At 41.6% G+C, this 22,863-nt stretch overlaps 1 protein-coding gene and 1 pseudogene across 6 annotated transcripts in view; one reads left to right on the forward strand and one right to left on the reverse strand.

The window, feature by feature from the left end:
- LOC100423599 (ribosome biogenesis protein BMS1 homolog) lies at nt 1-18,619 on the reverse strand (annotated as a pseudogene). The gene is made up of 9 exons (XR_013398048.1): nt 18,564-18,619; nt 18,254-18,313; nt 16,468-16,675; nt 13,740-13,819; nt 9,870-10,058; nt 8,862-9,004; nt 8,026-8,147; nt 3,296-3,362; nt 1-2,358 (listed from the first exon to the last, which is right to left on the reverse strand). The product of XR_013398048.1 is annotated as a ribosome biogenesis protein BMS1 homolog (transcript).
- The window catches only part of LOC693843 (glutamate dehydrogenase 1, mitochondrial), a 14,432-nt gene continuing 9,870 nt past the window's right edge, over nt 18,302-22,863 (forward strand). For 4 of the 5 annotated variants that reach the window (XR_013398047.1, XM_077946418.1, XM_077946422.1 and 1 more), the window contains exons 1-3: nt 18,302-19,389; nt 21,037-21,377; nt 21,535-21,716. Coding sequence is in view for 4 of the 5 variants with exons in the window: in XM_077946418.1 (XP_077802544.1) it covers nt 21,663-21,716 (54 nt within the window). In the remaining variant the exon portion in view is untranslated. Of the gene's footprint in view, nt 19,390-21,036; nt 21,378-21,489; nt 21,717-22,863 lie in introns of all 5 variants that reach the window. The other variant, XM_077946419.1, reaches the window with a different exon arrangement.

Raw genomic sequence — 22,863 nt, forward strand, 5'->3', positions numbered from 1 at the left:
CCCTTTGCAAGCATATATGAAAAACATACAAAAGTTTGTAATGATCTTTTTTAAGCTAAGAGAACAGAAAACATGAGAAAAATTAAATTATAAAATGAACCTTTGGTTTACAGGTAAGAAACATTTTATGACAGGAGATCAGGTTTGCACAGTGTATTATGTGAATGTTGTGACTTATTGGTTTCATCTTGGATATCATAACTTGACATTTTGTAAAAGTGATTTTTCACAGGAATTTTTTCAGATGCCCTATAAAGTCCTGTCCCATCAGAAGTGAGTAATAATCTTCCATATTCTTGAAATAGCTTAATGGCATCTTCTACAGTCTTCCATTGTTTAGGTAAACCTGGGAATCATGTTTGGGTATCGTCTCATCCAACTTCTTTACCCATCCCCATCATAAGTCAGGAAGGTCTTGGATATTTTCTGCTCTAGCAATTAATTCATCATTAATCCTGGAGTTATTTGCTATTACAGTCATTTGTCCTACTTCACTTCCCGTAAGCATGACCCATTTGCCACCATTAACTCCTAAACCATATTGAATTTGTACATCTGACTTTGTGAGCAAAAGTTCTATGTATATCCTGTAATTCTTGCCTAGTATGAAACTTACTTTCAGTAGAGATTGTATGTCTGCACTCATGCACCTATGTAACTTGCACCGTTACCGCTGGTCGGGCTTTCCAGGGGTCATGATAACCTCCTGGGTTCTCTGGGAGAGGGACATATTCTTCAGGATGACGTTGTAATATTTTGTTAGCTAAAATCGTCTATCTAAATGGATAGTTCCTAATGTCTTGAGTAATAAGGCGGGTACTTTTTATTTTTCTTCGCTCTTCGAGTTGATGTGACCAATTCCTGAGGTCGGGTAATCAGGCCAGTATCACACTGGTCTTTGCCAGAACTTTTTGCCTAATACATTTCTCTACTGCTTTCTACAGGTCACTGGATGTTAATATGGGTTCTGGAATCCAATTTTAAAAAATGTCTTGTGAATGACTTGCAACATGGTCATTTAATTTTCAAATATAATTTGCAAGTGAAATGTGTAGGACTCCCATAAGGCACAATGACCTAGATCCTGGGTATGATCCCCTCCAAAGAGGCAAATAGTGAATTCAGCAAGCTCACTCACGTCTGCGTACACCAGTCACTTCTGAACTGCTCAATGGCAGGCAGGGGGAATGACCTCTAATTGGCAGATGCCTACTTGCTATGACCCTGGATTGGACATATAGTTACCTTGAGTCAGGCCAGTCCTGTGTCGTTGGACTGTTCCTTGGAGATATACTCATTAGTGACTGTTAACGTACCTGAGTTATTAGGTGCCTGTAGACTATGCCCAGTGATATGTGCATTACGTACAAAGGCTCTCTAGCTGTGCTGACACTGACTGAAGTTGTGAGGTTTCACAACGACATGTCAGCCAAATACATATGTTCAGATTTACCATTTGTCAAGAGGTCTTCACACTATTAATTATGCAATTATCATTCTACACACAGGCAGTAATAAAGCGAGTAAAAAACCACAGCCATGGCCTGGGAGACCAATGTACCTCCAGAAGAGTCCAGTGGGTCCAGAAGCCCTTTGGATGCTGGTCAGAGGCTCCTTTTGGGCAGCAGACAACAGGTCTGGAGAAGTCCTTAGAGTTCTCATGGACAAAGCTTCTGAAGGCATCTTAGACAAGATCTTGTCTTTGCTGGTTTTATGATCCTCTGCAGATGGGTCTATTCTCATTATCTCAGCCACCTTTCACTTCCTATCAGTTCATTTCAAGTCTCTCATGATCCCAGGCAGCAGTAGTTGTTATCACGTGAGTACGTTCATATGTTTATCTCTTTGGGGATGGGGGGACAACTTCACTGTGGACTTCATTCTACTGGAGATAAGTGACCCCATTTTAAGTCAACAAGATCACAAATTAATATCACCTATTGTCAGGGAAGACAATAGCTACCACCTGGGGTTGAAAGCAGGTAACTCCATTCATTCTGCCAACATTCTGTCTTGATTATGGTGCCAGTTGCTGCAAGGGACTTCCTTTTCACCACTTGTTTTTCACAAGGTTTGAGTTTGAACTGCTAACATTCTACTGATTTCTGGGTGAAGGGACTGACTGCACCATCCTAGCCTGTCACAGCACTTGCCCCAGTACTTCCACTTTAAGAGTTTTCCACCTTGTCCAGAACTACAGTCCATTAATTCCCTCATTTTCTCTCTTAAGAGAATAAACAGGCCAGGCGCCGTGGCTCACAACTGTAATCCCAGCACCTTGGGAGGCCAAGGCGGGTGGATCATTTGAAGTCAGGAGTTCGAGACCAGCTTCACCTACATACTGAAACCTCATCTTTACTAAAAAAAAAAAAAAAAACACAAAAATTAGCCAGGTGTGGTGGCAGGCAACTGTAATCCCAGCTACTCGGGAGGCTAAGACAGGAGAATCGCTTGAACCTGGGAGGCGGAGGTTGCAGTGAGCCAAGACTGTGCCACAGCACTCCAGCCTGGGCGACAGAGCGAGACTCCCTCTCAAAAAAAATAAATAAATAAATAAAAAATAAAAAAATATTCCTGCATTCTGAGAAGGTGTAATCATCAACACATTCTTGAGCACAACTATGCACACATGCACTTCCGCATTCACAAGCCATGCTGCGTGCACACACTGATGCCCCTAGATTTCTTTTTTGAAGAGATGGTGTCTTGGTTGTCACCCAGGCTGGATAGCAGTGTTAGGATTACAGCTCACTGCAGCCTCAAACTCCTGGGTTCAAGTGATCCTCCTACCTCAGGCTCCTGAGTAGCCTGAACTACAGGAATGAGCCACCATTCCCCACCAATGTTTTCATTTTTTTGTAGAGATGAAATCTTGCTATGTTGCCCAGGATGGTCTTGAACTCCTGGCCTCACGGAATCCTCCTGCCTTGCTCTCCCAACATGCTGAAATTACAGGTATGAACCATTGTGCCCAGTCACCAGATTCTTTATTAAGAAGAAAATTTGTTTGCTGACATGTAGACAATGAATTCATAAATAATAGGTCGCAAATTACCAATTAACAAGTCAATATAAACGAGTTGAGTAAACACACAAAAATGACAGTATAAATTAATAAACAGTTTATGACTTCAAGTTTCTTTTTTTCTTTAAAATGTAGTTCTGACAGAGACTGCTACTTGTCCATTCCATGGAAAAGTCAGAGGTGGCTGAAATGTCAGAGGTACACTTATTAACACCTTGCTGCTTTCTGTGTAGCTTCCTCTCAGTACTTCACCAGTTGGGATTGACTCACCTCTCTGGCTGGGTTCGGGAGCTAGACAGGAACACACAGAACTGGGAATCCAAAGTCATCTCTGACACTAAAAGCAATGAAAACATAAATAACCAAACATATTATCAAGAAATGAACAAGGGATCGACATTAAGTACAGCAAGAAGAGAAGAAAGCATTTAATCGGCCAGGCTTTCATTCTGACAAAATAATTTACCACATGCATGTCTCTATCTGACATGTGTGAACAGAAAAAGAAGAGGTAACAATAGAGTAGAGGATTCCTCTTCCAATTGTCTCTGATCTATTCAACCTTTGTTACAGGTCAGAGAGTTCTCCAATTTATTAATAAACAACAGAGATAATGTGGCAACCAGGACACAGAGACATACTGAGAGTACTGCTCAGTTCTCTGCCTAGGCCTGATTCTGCTGATTCCTGACAATGAGCGCTGTGAAATTTAGAGGCAGATCAATACACACACACACAAACACACAAAAGAGATACTTCATGGGCAAGAAGCACCAAAGATATAAAACAAAATGTCTGAAAGACCATAAAACAACTTCTGATGAAATACTGTTTGCATTTTGCAGAAGTAAAATGTTCACCACCAAACCTACAATTAGCTTAAAAATTACAATAAGTACAGTACTTTTGGATCCCACCTCCAATTCATACCTTATCAACATGTAATAATCACACTGCATCTACAACAAATCTGGATGGACTTTTTATGCTGAATACAACTTGTACAGTAAGAAGGAAATTTTTTGAAATACTGAGAATACAACACTTGTATGCCATGCTCTACTTCACAAGTCAAAAGAAAAAATCATTTCTATTTTTAAAATGTATTGAAATGAAATACAGAGAAGTATATTCTAATACCAGTTAACATTAAGAGAATATATCTCTAAACCAAAGATCTTGGATCTTCTAGAAAGACAAAATAAACCTGTATATATTTGGGTAAGAAAAAAAATTAAGAGATCAAGAAAGGAGAGAGCATGTTAGCACAGAATCATCTCCCAAAATGGCTTTCTGATGCATTTGACCAGTTTTCAAGTCCATTTGTTTTTCCTCCTTTGGCAATAACAGCCTGTATTACCAAGGAAACGCAAAATAATTCAATTTGTACATTAATCAACTCATCTGGAAATGGCAATATAGTCAATGAAAATACAAAGAAACAAAAAATGTCAAGGAATTGTTTAAGATGTTTAAGATGACATAGAATAGGGAAAAAATAATCTGATAAACACCAGAAGAGTTAATAAGCAAACTCAGGCATGGTTCCTTAACACCACACTTCAAAAGAACTTAGAGGAATAACCCTTTAAAAAAAAATCTAATTTTAGAAAAAAATTGCTTAAATGGGAAGTTAGTGTTTCGTAGATCTTTTAGAAAGGTGATTAATTTCTAAGCTAAAAACACATGATCCTTAACAGAAATGGTTGAGTCCAGGCCCAAGGCAGAAAGAGGGCAACATGAGCCTGGATCCTCTTGTTCTGTCAGAAAGTAAGAAATGCTCAAAGACTAACAGAGACAGTTGAGAAGACACAGGAGACAGGCTGAAGGCTCCCGTGGCCAAATCTGGGACAGTATAGGCATTAGAAAGAACAATGACAGTGATGGAAAATAACCCATGGAATAAAACGCAATTGCATTAGTCAGCAGTGATATGAAAATAAAGGGAAGAACTGAAAGCTCTTTGCTAAAAATTCCAGGTAACAAATGTAGAAGGAATGACAGAGGAAGAACATCCATTTTAAGTCACCAGTGCCATAACTGATAGAGAAGATCATAAGGAGGCTAAAATCACTGGATGAAAGAAAACTGTATGAAGCTTTTTAACATAGCACAATAGATAAAAATATGAAAACATAAATTAGAAAAAACTAAAAATCATACCATAAGAGGTGGATAAGTTAGAATATAGGAATAATAGGCCAGGCATAGTGGCCCACATCTGTAATCCCAGGATTTTGGGAGGCCAAGGCGGGAGGACTGCTTGAGCACAGGAATTCGAGACCAGCCTGAGCAACATAGTGAGAACTCGTCCCTAGAACAAAACAAAAAATTTAGCTGGGAGTGGTGGTGCACTCCTGTAGTCCCAGGTACTTGCGGGGCCGAAGCAGGAGGATCACTTGAGCCTGGGAGTTCAAGGCTGCAGTGAGCCAAGATCATGCCACTGTACTCCAGCCTGGGAGACAAAGTGAGACCTTATCTCAAAACAAAAACAAAAACAAACCACAATAACAAAAAAACACTGGTAACAACAAAATCATGACTACATAAAGACTGTATAGAAAACAAAATGCTCAGAATATAGAAATAAAATTATGTATTTTACCTGTAACTATATTAGAAGAGAATATTCTTGTAGACAAGGATGACTAGAAGGATATTCAAAAATGAAAATAGCTAATAACACTCGTTATATCAGGCACTGTGGTAGGTAGTTTATGCACATTGTAACAAATTACATACTAGATTATCTCAAAATTTTCAGATAAATTTTACTGGGAGTCATAAACCAATACAACAAAACCAATGTTTTGCAAACATCCATTAAGCATAAAGGTATACAAATTCTTAATCCAGGCTGAAAAGTAATTCACATAAGCCATACATCAGTGGAAACTTACCCATGGGAGATAATACAACATAATCTAAATAAAACTTTCAGAGACAAGGCATGCGGCTTCTGGACAGCCACAAACTCCCTGATTCTGCTCTATTGTTTTCGCCACCAAAAGAAAGCCAAGTGAACTCAGGTCTCTTAAAACACAAAAAAGTAACCTATGGAAGATGGCGTGGTATTTGAGGAATATTTGGGGTCTGTTGAAAAACGCACCCTGTATTTTATTTCAAGAAAATACTCCCTTGTAATGTCAGGTAAGTGAAGAGCCCTCAGAGACACATGCACACACAAAGAAAAACAAAACAACATAGAATGAATCCCACCAAAATGTGTTATGATGGCAGAATTATGGGTGACATAATCTTCTGTAATATATCTTTTTATTAAAAATAGAAAAAAGGCAGACATCCCCTTGATTATCTATAGCCTCTGACCCATGTGGCTTGGAATCAGAAAACAGCGTCACCCGACAGGAAGCCACCTTGGCATCAATGGTGGAGATGGTGGAGATGAGACTCCGGACCAGCTCATGGGTGGGCTCCACCTCGTCCTGTCAAGACCACCAAGAAAGGGCACGTGAGGAAAGCACAAAGATCTTGGAGAGACAGTTTCACCCAGTTTCTCAAAATTATCTTACACACATTTCCTGAGAACATTTCTTTTTTTTTTTTTTTTGACACGGAGTCTTGCTCTGTGCCCCAGGCTGGAGTGCAGTGGCGTGATCTCGGCTCACTGCAAGCTCCGCTCCCCCGGGTTCACGCCATTCTCCTGCCTCAGCCTCCCGAGTAGCTGGGACTACAGGCGCCTGCCACCTCGCCCGGCTAATTTTTCTTGTATTTTTAGTAGAGACGGGGTTTCACCGTGTTAGCCAGGATGGTCTCGATCTCCTGACCTCATGATCCGCCCGTCTCGGCCTCCCAAAGTGCTGGGATTACAGGCTTGAGCCACCGCGCCCGGCCGAGAACATTTCTTAATGACACAAAAACCAGAGCAGAAAATCCTTATAGCAAAGCTTGAAATGGATCCCCATCTCCATTAAACTTTGCCAAAGCTCAGTGAGTATATAACCTGATAACCTAAACACCTAGCTAGAAAAACCTCAGTTCCAGTGCTACAACAATGCTAGCTTTTCTAACATTTTAAAATAACCCTGCTTTTAACCCAATAAAATTCAACTACAGAACTAAGAAATAAATACTGGAAATCCACTTTAAAGTACAGAATGAGGAGACCATTGTGAATGAGAAAAAGAAAAAGACCAATGAGAGCTGGCAAGCACACTGGTTTTGTAGAAACGGAGATAAGCCGTGCAGGTGCCACACAGGCAGCAGGGCCTGCGCCGGGGCCACGGATCAACGAGGCATGCAGGACAGGACGCTTCTGCTTGGTATAATGAAAAAAAGGTATTCTTTTTATTCTACATATTTACAGTATGCATTTGGGCCTTTATTATAAGTACAAGAGAACAATCGTCAATAAATAAAAGCTGACTACATTATCTTTTTTTCTTTAAACAGTAGACTTGGAAAGAATAATGAGAGTTCAGAGCGATGACCCCCATCTCACCGATGCCTGAAAACCGCGGCTGCCACCAAGGTCAACATAGACAGCGTGTTTGTCATACAGCACTCGCCCAACTCCAGAAAGAGGCACATAAACCAGCTGCTCCTTCTCATTTAAACAGCGCTTCTTTCGTTATTCAGGAAGAGCACAAGGGTCTGGGAGGAAACTGACGTCATGCATGGCAAAATCTTCTATTCTACCCCGGGAAGACAGGACCCAAAAAGCCAGCTTCAGCTGACAGGAAGTCAGTAAGTATCTACTGTTGACTGGGGGATTAAAAACGATGCACAGTCCAAGGGTTTAACCCATGACCCAAAAGAAGGGCATCATGCCACACGGGAACAGTGTACTTCTAGCTACAAGAGGTCAGAGAAGAGGGGATTCGATAACACCTTTGCAGGCCTACACATAGCTGGCTTACTTTTAAAACTTCCAGCAAGGCCATCTTCCCTTGTTGGGTCATTTTTCAGTTTTCCTGAGAAATGAAACCATCCTAAGAATCCTATGTGTAATTCTAGTATGTTCTATAACAAGAGAATACCTGGCATGTGAAGCTGGCTTTTATTTTTCAAGTGTGCTCCTCTTACATAACCATAAAGTGACACCTGCCGGTCACATTTGATGTTTGTTCAGATATCCTCTGGGTTTGTCAAATCTTCCATCCTAGAAAAATAAACTCAATCATACAGTAGAAATATTTCTATACCTCCTTTCATGTGTCAATGACTCATCATACTCTTGTTCACTAAGCACGTTGTTTAGAAAACTAGACAATGCAGAAATAAGGAAGCACCGTTCACCATCCAGCAGAGGACAAGGGGCAGGCACACAACTGTGTCTCTAGGCTGAAAGTGACATTCATTCTGGAAGACACCAGACAGGGAGATGACGTCTACCTGGGGTCAGGGAGGAGTGAAGAACATATTAAGAAAATCCGTTTCTGGAAGAGGGTGAGCCTCTGCTCTGGAATTTTTACTGTGGCTTGGATTCTGGCAGGTGGAAAAAGGGTATTCCAGGCTGAGAAAACCACAGCACAAAGAAGAGCACAAAGGAAGGAAACTGAAGGCACACATGAAGGACTCAAGCACCCGGGCACGAAGGCAGCATCACTGAAAACTGAGGATGAACGTAGGATGGGGCCACATCCTGTAGCCTTAAATGTTTCCAAGTCCTCCCATTGTCCTAAACATCTCATAGTTAATTTACTCCCAAAGGCACAGCATCCTTGAGCAATGATATTAGACATTTTCCATCAACTACACTTCTACCCCCACTATTCAAACAGGCACAAAATAAATCCTATCACTGTTCTTTTTCTAGCCTTTTTAGCTTTGAAATATATGGCCCAGGAAGAAAAAGTTTACAATCACTTTTTACCTGTCTGCCAGGATATAAGGGTGAGAAGTTTGCCATGTGAGAGGCCTAAACTTCGTAACAGTAATAAAATGGCCTAGATTGTGCATTTCTTGGTTTTGATATTCTCCATGCAGCATTCCAGAAAAGTAGAACAGCTTGGCACCCTAAACATTAAAGGAAAATTAAAAATTAAATTTCAATTAAATTCTCATCAATACTGCAACAAAATAAAAGCTCTAAAAAAGAAGCAATCCTAAGAAGGGAGATTTCCAGCAAAGCCACTGTCCTCAGGCTTCCAGAGCCTTGCTGGCTTCTTTCAGGACTTATTAGAACCCCACAGAGGCAGACTGCTCTGCAGCCGAGCAGGGGCATCCATCTAAGTATGGTGAGGAGAGGGAGGTGAGGCCTCTGAGCACAGAAACGGTTCTGTGGCCGATGGACCAGAGCAGTATGGAAAGGAAGGGGCAGTGCCTGGTCCTGCAACTGGGAGAAACTTCTGATGTACTCTATTATAAAATCCCGACCCCAAAACACCTAGACACTACCTGGTGCTACAGGTACAGAGACAAATGAAATATACCAAGAGGCCCAGAATAAGCACCCTCTTGAGGGAAACCTTCCAGAGACTGGGAACACAAACACAATGGGAATTCAGGAGGCAAATCCTAGATAGATGTTTAGTAACGTCTCTTCAGTCTTTTTGTTTGTTTGAAATGGAGTCTCACTCTGTCACTCAGGCTGGAGTGCAGTGGTGCAGTCTCAACTCACTCCACCTTCTGCCTCCCAGCTTTAAGCAATTCTCACGTCTCAGCCTCCCCAGTAGCTGGAATTACAGGCGCGTGCCACCACACCCGACTAATTTTTGCATTTTCAGTAGAGATGGGGTTTGGCCATATTGCCCTGAGCTCCAAACTCCTGGCCTCAAGTGATCGCCCGAGTCTGCCTCCCCAAGTGCTGGGATTACAGGCATGAGCCACTGTGCCCGGCCTCTTCAGTCTATTTTAAAAGGATTATACTGTTAGTTCCTACCCGGTAAACTTCTGTCCAGAAGCTGTGTTTTAATCACTTCTTTGTCTTCTTCAGTTGCTTATTATGCTTGAAGGAGTCGAGGTGGGTGAGAACTCCCATAATTTTAGGAAAGCCATGTACTTGACAGATGTTTAGAAACTCAAAGGTTTCCATTTCAAACCCAAAGCTGGCATCTATAAGCATCAGTACCTACAAACAGAACACATCATTTCTCAAAGAAATTACCAAAACAGACCACCTACACTAGGGGTTGGCAACTGGCCACGGGCCAAATCCACCCATTACCTGTGTTTGTAACTACAGTTTTATTGGAACACAGCCACATTAATTCATTTACATATTGTCTATGGCTGCCTGGGCACTACAACTGCAGAGCTAAGTAGCTGCAAAAGACATGATCCACAAAGCCGAAAATATTTACTATCTGGCCCTCGACAGGAAAGTCCCACTGCAGACTAAATCTAATGACTACACAGGCATCCCCCAGAGAAACCACCACCCTCTGACTTGCTCTAAAAGGCAACCATAAGACAATGCCCACTAGGCTATAAACTTTCATTTTAAGAATTCTAATGCATGAGAAGTAACTCAGAAAAGGCTGGGTCTAACCTGGTCCTTACCTAAGAAATCCTAATTTAAAGAAATGAAGTTTTCTGTAATGTACTTTTAAGCCAAATAACAGGTCTCTGACATCCAAAGAATGGGAAGAAAGTGATAATCAATGAAATATATTAAATATATACAGAAAACCAACCTCTTCTTTCAATCTCTTCACAGAAAAAAAAAAAAATCTGTTTTTTTGCTGAGAAGTATGCAGTGGAAACCTCTATCTTGTATGTTAATTTGTATAACTCAAGTACTCAGAATTTTTTTTAAATAGCTATCAGTTTAGGATTAAGTCAAAAAACAGTAAGATTATGATGAATGGTAGTCTATAAGAAAATACAAGCAGATAAGGCCAATTTTTTTTGTTTCTTTTTTTGAGACGGAGTCTTGCTCTGTTACCCAGGCTGGAGTGCAGTGGCGCGATCTTGGCTCACTGCAAGCTCTGCCCCCCGTATTCATGCCATTCTCCTGCCTCAGCCTCCCGAGTAGCTGGAACTACAGGCACCCACCACCACGCCCGGCTTTTTTGCATTTTTTTAGTAGAGATGGGGTTTCCCAGTGTTTGCCAGGATGGTCTTGATCTCCTGACCTTGAGATCTGCCCACCTTGGCCTCCTAAAGTGCTGGGATTACAGGCGTGAGCCACCGCACCCGGCCAAGACCAGTTTTTAAAATTTAAGACACTTCAAAGACACAAAATAATTTCAGAATTCATTCCTGGAAACTTCTACTTTTAATATTAAAGATAGTTGTTTTTATCTTTCCATGAATAACTAAAAATAACACAAAATGGAAATAGAAATGCCCATCTTTGATTAAACTAGGAAACATTCAAAACCCGAAACCACAGAATATATGAAGTTGGGCTTGCAGGAAAGCACAACTGCCACTGCAGACCGAGGCAGCAAGCAGAGCTCTCCAGCAACACTGGACCAGCTCGAAGAACAGATGGAAAATCCTCACACCACATCTGATGTCAGAGTGCCAAGGGGCAAGCAGCTGGTTGTAGGGTCAGGAAGAACAGGGAGGAAACAGTCCCTCAGCTGCCAATCTTTGTCATCTAAGCCAGTGTTACTCCCCTAATCCACACACGCACGTACACACCCAAATCCACGTACTGTGTGTGCCTTTGCCATAGTCAGGAGTCTCTGACAACCCAGAGCAGAGCAATCAACATAAGTTAGGCTAAATAAATTATGGTGCATCCATAGAATGGAATATTATATTAAAAAGGAAGAGGCGGAGCTACAGTACTTACTGATTATATACCTCCAAGATATATTACAGGAAAAAAGCAAAGCATAGAAGAGTGTGTAAAATAAGCTACCATTTGTGTTTTTAAAGGGTGGCATGTGTGTTTATATGCATCTGGAAGGATACTGCTCTGCAGGGCCCTGAGAGACCAGCGGTTAGGGTAAGGAAAGAGAAAACGCACATTGTGTGTACCCTGCATTAGTTAGAGTGCTTTACCAAATGTGTGTGCTCCTTTTGAAAATCTGAAAAAGATTTACATAGGCATCTCCCTCAGTGATGGTTAAGAGGCTGGGAAGGGGACCAGGGAGGGAGGGACAAAGAGGGAAAGGTTAACAGGTACAAAAATATAGTTAGATAGAATAAATTCTAGCGTCCAATAGCACACTAGGGTGACTATAATTTATTATATAATTCAGAATAACTAAAAGAATGAAATTAAAATGCTTCTAACACAAAGAAATTATAAATGTTTGAAGTGATGGATATCCAAATTACCCTGATTTGATCATCACACATTGTATGCTTGTATCAAAATACTACATGTACCCCATAAATATGTACAACTATTATGCATCCCTAATAACTAAAAATAAAAAAAAGTAAAGGCATCTCTTAACATGTATGTCTTTAAAATTAGAAACTTGCTACATTTTAAATGAAAGAGAAACAAATAACTTCTATGAACTATTTCAATCATTTCAAGTATACAAGATTTAGTAATCTTTATACAACTTTACATTAATAACACTAATTTTTACTAATAGTAGCAAAACATTTGAATGTTACTTAGTTTTCCGACATTACAATGGAACAACTTTAAAAATCTGTATTACTTTTTCCTTTATATTTTAGGAGTCTTCCTGGGTCAAAGTATAAAATCTGTAGCTCTAGAAAAAACTAAATAAAAATGAAAAAAACCAAGGTATCTGTCACCCCACACTTACTAATCAATATGGCTTATTTTTTTGCTTTTTTTGCTTTTTTTTTTTTTTCTGAGACAGAATTTCATTCTTGTTGCCCAGGTTGGAGTGCAATGGCACAATCTCGGCTCACCACAACCTCCGCCTACCAGGTTGAAGCGATTCTCCTGCCTCAACCTCCTAAGTAACTAGGATTCTAGGGATGCACCACCTCACCCGGCTAATTTTGTACTTTTAGTACACATGGGGTTTCTGCATGTTGGTCAGGCTGGTCTTGAACTCCTGACCTCAGGTGATCCGCCCACTTCCTCCTCCCAAAGTGCTGGGACTACAGGCATGAGCCACTTCATCTGGCGTTTTTTGTTGTTGTTGTTGTTGTTAATTTGTATTTTATTTTTCTAATTTAAAAGATAGTTAATAGAGTATCAGGAATAGTGAACATTATCATTTCCATAAATGCAAGAGTGTGTACATTTTCCACACACTGAGTACTATCTAAATTTTCTATTGATAAACTCTGACCACTTCTTCAGGCAATTCATGTACTTACTTTAGCGTTATCATTAAGGATGAAGGTTCTAGAACCATCAAGAACAAGGGTCCCATCTTCACACAAGTTACTTAACTGCTGGGAGACTCTATTTCATCTTATGTAAACTACAGATAATACCTACTCACCTCAAGGGTGTATCAAGGGTTTATGTAAGCTAAATTTGAAGAAAGCAGTTAGCATAGTGCCAGGAAGGGTCCAAGAAGAAATGGTACTTACTATGATATATTTGTATGTATATATGTATGCATGTTAATGAGCTCTTATTAGCTGTGTTCACTAAAGGTTTTCTCCATCCTGTGATTTGCTTTTAGATTTTGGAATACATTTCATTGTGCACATTCCATTTGTATTATTAATATAATAACATTTATTACTATTATTATTATCATCATCAATTCAGTCACATCTACTGTATCCCTGATGATGACCATGATTCCTTTAATAATCATAAAACTCTCTTCCCTTCATCACAGGGTAAATAACCTATCACAACGCTGTAAGTCTCCATCAGCACCCCAGGCTGCCCCTGCTGACTTACCACATCTGCTGCTTTAGCCAGATCAACCATCACGTTAATGTCATACCCACATTCAATAATGGCGAGTCTGTGCTTTTTACCTATTACTGAAAAGATGAAATTTTTACTTTAAAAAGACCCTGAAAAAACTAACCGTCAACTCTAATTTTCATTTTTAAATTGCATCCAGTAAAACACCATGTACATTTAAAGGAGTGTACCAGAAGTTCATTTTTATGGGCAAAAATTGGTAAAATAAAATAAATTCCATCGTATTTTTCTTGCTGTGTTCTAAATATAAGTAACATCAAAAGTCTACCCAGATGAATAAAAGTGCTTGAACATGGAAAATTCTGACTGGACAGGCTCCATGATAACCACGCAGGACCATGTCTTCACCTCTATCAAACTTCCCGTATTCCCACTATCGCTAAAAACATCCTCAAACATAATGCAACAGAATATTCATAACGATAATCATTTCTAAATTCAGGTAATAAGAAAATGGTCAAGAAAATAGGGGCTGGGTACAGTGGCTTACGCCTTTGTTCCAGCACCTTGGGAGGCCAAGGCAGGTGGATCCCTTAAGTCCAGGAGTTTTGAGACAAGCCTGGGCCACATGGGGAAACCCCATCTGTACAAAACCAAAAAAGATAGGAAAAAAAAGAAAAATTAGACAGGTGTGGTAGCATACATTACTCAGGAGGCTATGGTAGGAGGATTGCTTGAGCCTGGGAGGTTGAGGCTGCAGTGAGCTGTAATCACACCACTGCATTCTAGCCTGTGCCACAGAGTAAGACTCTGTCTAAAAAAAAGGAAAAGAAAGTATGGATGCTCCAAAGATAAAAAAAAGTCTCGGCCGGGTGCGGTGGCTCAAGCCTGTAATCCCAGCACTTTGGGAGGCCGAGACGGGCGGATCACGAGGCCAGGAGATCGAGAGACGATCCCGGCTAACACGGTGAAACCCCGTCTCTACTAAAAAATACAAAAAAACTAGCCGGGCGAGGTGGCGGGCGCCTGTAGTCCCAGCTACTCGGGAGGCTGAGGCAGGAGAACGGCGTAAACCTGGGAGGCGGAGCTTGCAGTGAGCTGAGATCCAGCCACTGCACTCCAGCCTGGGTGACAGAGCAAGACTCTGTCTCAAAAAAAAAAAAAAAAAAAAAAGTCTCAATCCAACTATGTTACTGCAATAACAAGAGATTTCAGAGTGTGCATTGCCATTCTACCACTGGAAGTTTGTTTTACTTCCCTCAAACTTGGAAAGGTCACCATCTCCCAAAGCAAATTCTCATAAGAAAAAGAGAAAACATGCACTTCTACCAGCATGTGGCTTCATAAGGGCAAGCATGTGCACCTGGCACATAGGAGATATGTGCTATGTGGTAAATACATACGTGTTAAATGATGTGTTCACAGTACCAGGCCTGCTAGGCCCTTCCAAGGAACATGCTTGGCAAAGCCATAGAGCAGTCAGGATAAGATACGTATTACATCCTTATCTCTGGGAACGTACCCTTTTCTGAAGTTACAGCTAACTTAGTAAAAGTATAAGAGACATAACATGATATGACAATATTTAACATGCCCCATTGAAGAAAACAACAAACACACGCATGTCCCTCAGATGACAACAGTCACGCCAACTCTGTGTCTGCAGCAGCATCTTCTACCTGACACGATCGTCACAGGGCTTCTGATCTCGGTAAACTTCTACTGGGTGAAGTTCCAAATGAGGCATTATATCAAAGTGCTCTTTCCAACTTTGGAGGCCCTATCACCACTGCCACTATTGGTGGGGGCTCTAGTGGAGTTTGATCAACCACTGGAATATGATGCTTTTTTGTCTTCAAATCCTGAGTCCTATTCATCAAAGAAAAAAAAAAAAAGTAAACTCATTCTCAAAATAGAGTAAAAGGTATCAACCTTATAAATAGACTTTTTTTGGTATACTTACAGATATGAGTACTTTAGTATATTTTATAGAGCACAACAGACAATATATAAATATAATTAACTTGTCAATTATTAACTTTTGACCCCCATCCAAATCATTACTGTTCAATAAAGATGTAACAAGATGACTTCAATAATATAGAGATGAAAATTAAATACTCCTTAAATCTGACTGTTTTAGGAGTGATTTTAATCGTTTTTTAAAAACCAAAAGGTAAATACCGAGGCAGTGCATCATAACAGATAAGAGCAGAGGCTCTGGAGTTAAATTTGGCTCTCCTACTTACTGGTTATATGATTGGAGGTAACGTGTTTTCTTGACCTCAGTTTTCTTGTCCATAAAATGAGGGCAGGAATGATTCCTACTCTGGTAAGGCTGCTGGAAGGATTTAGTTGAATAATATTTAAAATCCACTGCTAAGAATATCACAAGGACTCACTAAATAAAGCTATGTTAGTATTACATATTGTAATTTTTGTATTTTATATTACAACTTTGTAAAAGTTGGAGGGAAAAAGCACACTTATCATCACTGTAGAAACAGTTTAAAGTTTAGAAGAAACAAATTCTATAAATTCTTGTATCTTGGGCAAGAAACACCAACCAGTGTACAGATGCTGGAGGCAAGGCAGCTTCTATGGGAAGGCTTCTCATGTTTTAGTAAAAGCCACACACCACGCATCTGCATGTCCTTTGGAGCTGGACTAGACTTGTGACTCCAAATGTCACCGGTGAGAGGCTCCTACTATTTAAAAAGAATGAATGGAAGAACCATCAGGCTATAGCTAAACATACCTGTGAAAGGATCGAGCCATCCGCACAGCAGACTGAACTGCAAAAGCTTTGGGATTTCTCTTCCAGGCATCTTCTTCGTCTCCTAGCTGGAGATCCTGCAGATGCCGCTTCTTTTTCTTTGCAGCTTTGGGTCCATTGTTTTTCTTTCTGTGTTTCCCTGGTCCTTAGTTTCCATAGTGGCTACTTACCAATAACAAGTAACTGTAACCTACAAGGAAGAAGGTTGGGGTAAGGAGGTGGGAGAAGCATTTTACAATCCAGTCAATACACAGGGGAAAACATTAAATTTCATTTATTTCTTTATGAAGAGATGTATTTGTTCACTGAACAAGGGTAGGAACTGCTTAACCATCCCCAATTTCATTTCTCTCTGTTATGCTATAAATTAGATGAGTTACCTCTGCTAACGTTACATTTTATGGTTAAGTTACTTTTTATTCATCTTAAGTGTCAACATCAGCAGTATCTATTTCTGCAAGGATGGAAATATTCTATATCTGTACTTTTCAGCTATTCAGCCTTCAGCTACATGTGGTTACTTAAAACATACTTAGAGAAACTGAAAAAATGAATTTTTAATTAATTTCATTCTAACTCTAAATAGTCACATGTGGCTACCATACTGGACAGCTCATACCTAGATATCAACCAGACGAATGAAGTGGTTTCCTAACTTAAACTAAAACTTAAATTTTAATAAAAAATTTAAAACCTTTTTTTGAACTTCCAATATGATCACAGTATTACTTTTAGTACCTGTCGACTCTGTAAAACTCCTAAATTACAGCTCATCTACATACATTTGAAAAATAGTAGTATCTGGGCCGGGCGCGGTGGCTCAAGCCTGTAATCCCAGCACTTTGGGAGGCCGAGACAGGCGGATCACGAGATCAGGAGATCGAGACCATCCTGGCTAACACGGTGAAACCCCGTCTCTACTAAAAAATACAAAAAACTAGCCGGGCGAGGTGGCGGGCGCCTGTAGTCCCAGCTACTCGGGAGGCTGAGGCAGGAGAATGGCGTGAACCCGGGAGGCGGAGCTTGCAGTGAGCTGAGATCCGGCCACTGCACTCCAGCCTGGGCAACAGAGCGAGACTCTGTCTCAAAAAAAAAAAAAAAAGAAAAATAGTAGTATCTGTATGTATGAGATATGACTGGTTCTAGATGATGCCTGGAGACCCCATGGACTTACAGAGACCCTTCCAGTGATTTCTGAGGTACCAGGGAATCTGTGGCCAATAAATTGGTAATCACTGAATTAGTGAGTTTTTTAAGGATATGGGGCTGCATAAAATCTGACAGCTCGATTGAAAAAAGGCGGAGCAGAGTGCCATTTCATTCAATTAAGGTCCTGTATTAATTCATTTAATAAACGTTTGTGTCTCTGATGTGCTAGCCACTGGGCCAGTAAATGGATATAGCTATGATCTGACTGGCAGAGAAAATCCAAACTAGTGTCTTCCGTGCCATGCAATGAGGGCTACATTGCAAGGCTGCACAGGGTGCTACTGGAGCATAGAGGTGAGTCAGAGACTTCCCACAGACACACACACGAGCGGAAATAGAAAGTCTTTATACATCACCATATTGTCAAGGAACACCGGCCAGGAGTTAGGAGGGCTGGGAACTAGGAACGCTTTGAAACTGAATAGCTGTGTGATTTCAGAGATCATGTTGCTTCTCTATTTTAGTTCCGAACTTGTACTAATATTTCTCTCCCTTTTGCTCTTGGTGGGAAAAGCACAATTTGCGGTCAATAGATTCGGCTCAGGTCTAAGTCGCCTACCGGCACCACGTCGCCAGGAAACGACGTCTCCAGGACATCTTCCCTCCCAGTCCGGGCTCTCTGCAGGGATTCATCCCGTCACTCTCCCAACGACCCCCGGGGCACACCTCCAGCAGATGCTAAATATGCTGCTCCTCCGGAGCAAAGATGAGCCGGAGGACCGGGGGAGGACCTTCCCAAGCGCAGGACTCGCGATCTTCCCAGTGCCCCAGGGCCAGGGACCCCACCGCCGCCTGCCCCAGAGCCAGGGACCCCATCGCCGCCTACCCCAGCCCACCGCCGCCTATCCCGGTCCGCCGCACCACCGAACCTGCTCACGACTACGACTTCGCAGGTCCGCTTGGACACCGCCGGAAACGGAAATTCACAGTGGCGCCGACTCGGTGGAGGGAAACAAGAAGAGAAAAGAGACCGGCGCCTGGAGGACGTTCAGGGGAGAGCTGGAGGAAAGACCCCCCCAACAGCTGAGTGCGGGCGCCGGCGCCGTCTGCGCAGTGCGTTGCGCCGCGACCGCGTCCCTGCTGATTCCGCCACACCCTGCTCTCGGAATCCGCTGTCTCAACTCCCGCGGTAGCACTCCCTAGTTGCGTACACCGAGCTCGCCCGAGTCCTCGCTGAAGGGTAGGGCAGCTGTGCGACCTGGCTCGGGTTACTTGGTGCCGTGCAAAAAGCCAGAAGGAGACTCATTTAGCATTGAGCTCTGAGTGTGGTCTCCTGTTCTTTTTTTTTTTTTGAGACGGAGTCTCACTGGATCACCCAGGCTGGACTGCAGTGGCGCTATTTCGGCTCACCACAACCTCTGCCTCCCGGGTTCAAGAGATTCTCCTGCCTCAGGCTCCCAAGTAGCTGGGATTACAGGCGCCTGTCATTAGCCCGGCTAATTTTTTTGTATTTTTAGTAGAGTTGGGATTTCACCATGTTGGCCAGGCTGGTCTCAGGTGATCCACCCTTCTCGACCTTCCAAAGCGCTGGGATTACAAGCGTGAGTCACCGCGCCCAGCCGGTCTCTTGTTCTGTTTAAGCAAGACACTACATTGAGTAGTGCAAAGCAGTGGACATTATGTTGTTTGTAGCTCATTCTCAGTGCTAACAGCAAGAGAAAGTCTTGTGAAGCACGGCCCCCTTGAACTATACTGGTACGCAATTTTTCTTCTTTAAGTGATAAGCAATCTAAAATCAAGGCCTACGGGAAGGACGCAATTGTTTTTGTTACTCATTTCTAAATGTGAACTGGAACGTGCCGCCCTTTTTCTCCTAGCCCCACCTAGAAGTGCAGTGTTGGTGGGAGATTGTATTCTTCTCTGGGCTTTCAGGACCATTACATATGCTGGGGGAGCCTGGCAGTTGGCGCCAGGCCTGACCCCAGACAGTATTTCCTTCAGCGCCAGTATTTGCATTCTCACTGTTGAAAAGCATTTGGCACTCAGTTTCCATTTCTGTATTCATAAGTGTTAATTACTCATGAAAGCAAATTGTGGGAAAACTAATTTTATAAATCACTTTACTAGATTGCGTTTTCCTTCCTTTCTTTCATGCTTTTTGTTGGTAATTATACAAATAATATAATTCTAAGTTCTCTGTGTAAAAATATTTAAACAATACAGATAAAGAACAGATCACTTTTTAATTCAGCCAGCTGGAACGTTAGGGATATGTTGGGAGTTAGGGGTTTGGTGTGAAGTAAGGCATTTTATTTTGTTTACATGGATAGCAAATTGCTTCAACAAGTTTATTGACTATTTCATACTTTTGCCACTGACTTAAAATTTTATATGGATTTTCATTTTGTATTGATTGCCTGTATAAAATAAGACTGTAGTTTCTCCTGCTCCACTGGTGAGTTTACTCTGCAGTGTTCCGGTGGCCAGTTTATAGTATATTTGATGCCTTCGAAGGGAAACCCTCCTGAGCCCTATTCTTCTTTTTTTTAATTACACCTGTTTCTGAACAAGAATATATGCACATCTTCAGTTGAAAAAGGACAGAAAGATGGGTGGTGAAGACTGCTAACCCCATCTCCACTTTGCAGAGCTAACCACTGCTACCGAAGATACTCTACTCACACAGAAGCACAGGACTCTCACCCACACATACCTTTTTAAAAATATTTCATTAAATACTTTCGTTAGTCTACTCTTTTTTTTTTTTTTTTTTTTTTTTTTTTTTGAGACGAAGTCTCGCTCTGTCGCCCAGGCTGGAGTGCAGTGGCCGGATCTCAGCTCACTGCAAGCTCCGCCTCCCGGGTTTACGCCATTCTCCTGCCTCAGCCTCCCGAGTAGCTGGGACTACAGGCGCCCGCCACCTCGCCCGGCTAGTTTTTTGTATTTTTAGTAGAGACGGGGTTTCACCATGTTGGCCAGGATGGTCTCGATCTCCTGACCTTGTGATCCGCCCGTCTTGGCCTCCCAAAGTGCTGGGATTACAGGCTTGAGCCACCGCGCCCGGCTCGTTAGTCTACTCTTAGATGAACTTGGATATCATGTTATATTAAGTATCAAGTTATATTAAAAACTTCCTTTTTAAATAGTGGCAGAAGACAACGGTGAGTCTTCCCATCCAAGAAAATTGTAAAGCCTCTTCCTGTCTCAAGCTCTGTTTTGGTGACATGCTCGAGTCTTATAGTAGATTTTAAGACACTCGTGAATGGGATGTGTATGTGCCTTGATTTAGTAGAGCTTAAATACTTGTTGAAGGAATGATAGCTTTAGGCTGAACTAGCTCTACTTTTGTGATGTTATTTGTACTTACTTGATGTTCAATCCCTACACTGTTTTTTCCGTCAGAAAATATAGTCTACTTTGCCGAGCATGGTGCCTCATGCCTGTAATCCCAGCACTTTGGGAGGCCGAGGTGGGTGGATCACCTGAGGTTGGGAGTTCGAGACCAGCCTGAGCAACATGGAGAAACCCTGTCTCTACTAAAACTGCAAAATTAGCCGGGCGTGGTGGCACGTGCCTGCAATCCCAGCTACTCGGGAGGCTGAAGCAGAAGAATTGCTTGAACCTGGGAGGCAGAGGTTGCGGTGAGCCAAGATCACGCCATTGCACTCCAGCCTGGGCAACAAGAGTGAAACTCTGTCTCGAAAAAAAAAAAAAAAAGAAAATATAGTCTTTTTTCTGAAAAAGTGAGTGTTGTCCCTAATGGTTAAAGTGTACCTTTAATACATTCATACACACTCCTAATTAGCATTAAATGAGAATGTGCTTTGACTTTAATTCATTATATTTGTTCAACAGAGAAATTGGACTTGACATTTCATTCTTTCAATTACTCCCTCTTAGAGGATATTAATGGACACGCCTGTGTTACTGGTAAACCCATCAGCCAAGGGGGAATCGATGGACGCATCTCTGCTACTGGCTGTGGCGTCTTCCATGGGATTGAAAACTTCATCAATGAAGCTTCTTACATGAGCATTTTAGGAATGACACCAGGGTTTGGAGATAAAATATTTGTTGTTAAGGTAAAAAAAAAAAAAAGTTTCTTTAATAAGTGATAGACATTAAGTATAGTTTTTAATGTTTTTAGAATTGTAATTTTAAAATTCAGTTATCTCGCATCTCTTAAATTTAGAATGGTGGTTTCCATAGTAATGGATCTTTTGTTTTTTGAACCTTGCTATGATTCATGTAACTAGAACTGATTTAAGTATCTCTCAAGTAGATGTGAAACTATTACGAACTATCACCAAATTCAACCAAAATATTGGTCAGTATTCAAACTTGAAATTGTATCTAGAAGGGCAAGTCTCTTAACATAACTCTCTAAGTTTTGTAAGTATATAGAAAGGTTTACACATTGACCCAAATTTGTTTGATGTGTTAACATGTATTTTACTTAGGAGAATCTTAATTAAGTTGAAATAATTTTACAACAGAAGTTGTAGCTGGGCATGGTGGCTCATGCCTGTAATCCCAGCATTTTGGGAGGCCAAGGCGAGTGGATCACTTGAGGCCAGGCGTTCGAGACCAGCCTGGCCAACATGGTAAAATGCCATCTCTACTAAAAATAGAAAAATTAGCTAGGCATGATGGTGGCGCCTGTAATCCCAGCTACTTGGGAGGCTAAGGCAAGAGAATCACTTGAACCCGGGAGACAGAGGCTACAGTGAGCCGAAATTGTGCCATTGCACTCCAGCCTGGGCTGGACATCACACCTGACTAATTTTTGTATTTTTTTTTTTTTTTTTTTTTGAGACGGAGTCTGGCTCTGCCGCCCAGGCTGGAGTGCAGTGGCCGGATCTCGGCTCACTGCAAGCTCCGCCTCCCGGGTTTACGCCATTCTCCTGCCTCAGCCTCCCGAGTAGCTGGGACTACAGGCGCCAGCCACCACGCCCGGCTAGTTTTTTGTATTTTTTAATAGAGACGGGGTTTCACTGTGTTGGCTGTGGCTGGTCTCGAACGCCTGATCTCAAGTGGTTCACCTGCGTCAGCCTCCTAAAGTGCTGGAATTACAAGTGTGAGCCACCATGCCCAATCATCACATTCTTAAACAGAGAATTTTATTATTGAAGAGAAACCAGTTAGTACATTGTTTCTTTTGGCAAAAGAATTTTGAGAATTGCTTCTAAATGAACTGAGTGTGGATTTACATTGGTCAAAATATGACTC

The sequence above is a fragment of the Macaca mulatta genome, chromosome 9 (assembly GCF_049350105.2).
Source record: "Macaca mulatta isolate MMU2019108-1 chromosome 9, T2T-MMU8v2.0, whole genome shotgun sequence".
In the NCBI taxonomy this organism is placed as follows: Eukaryota; Metazoa; Chordata; class Mammalia; order Primates; family Cercopithecidae; genus Macaca; species Macaca mulatta.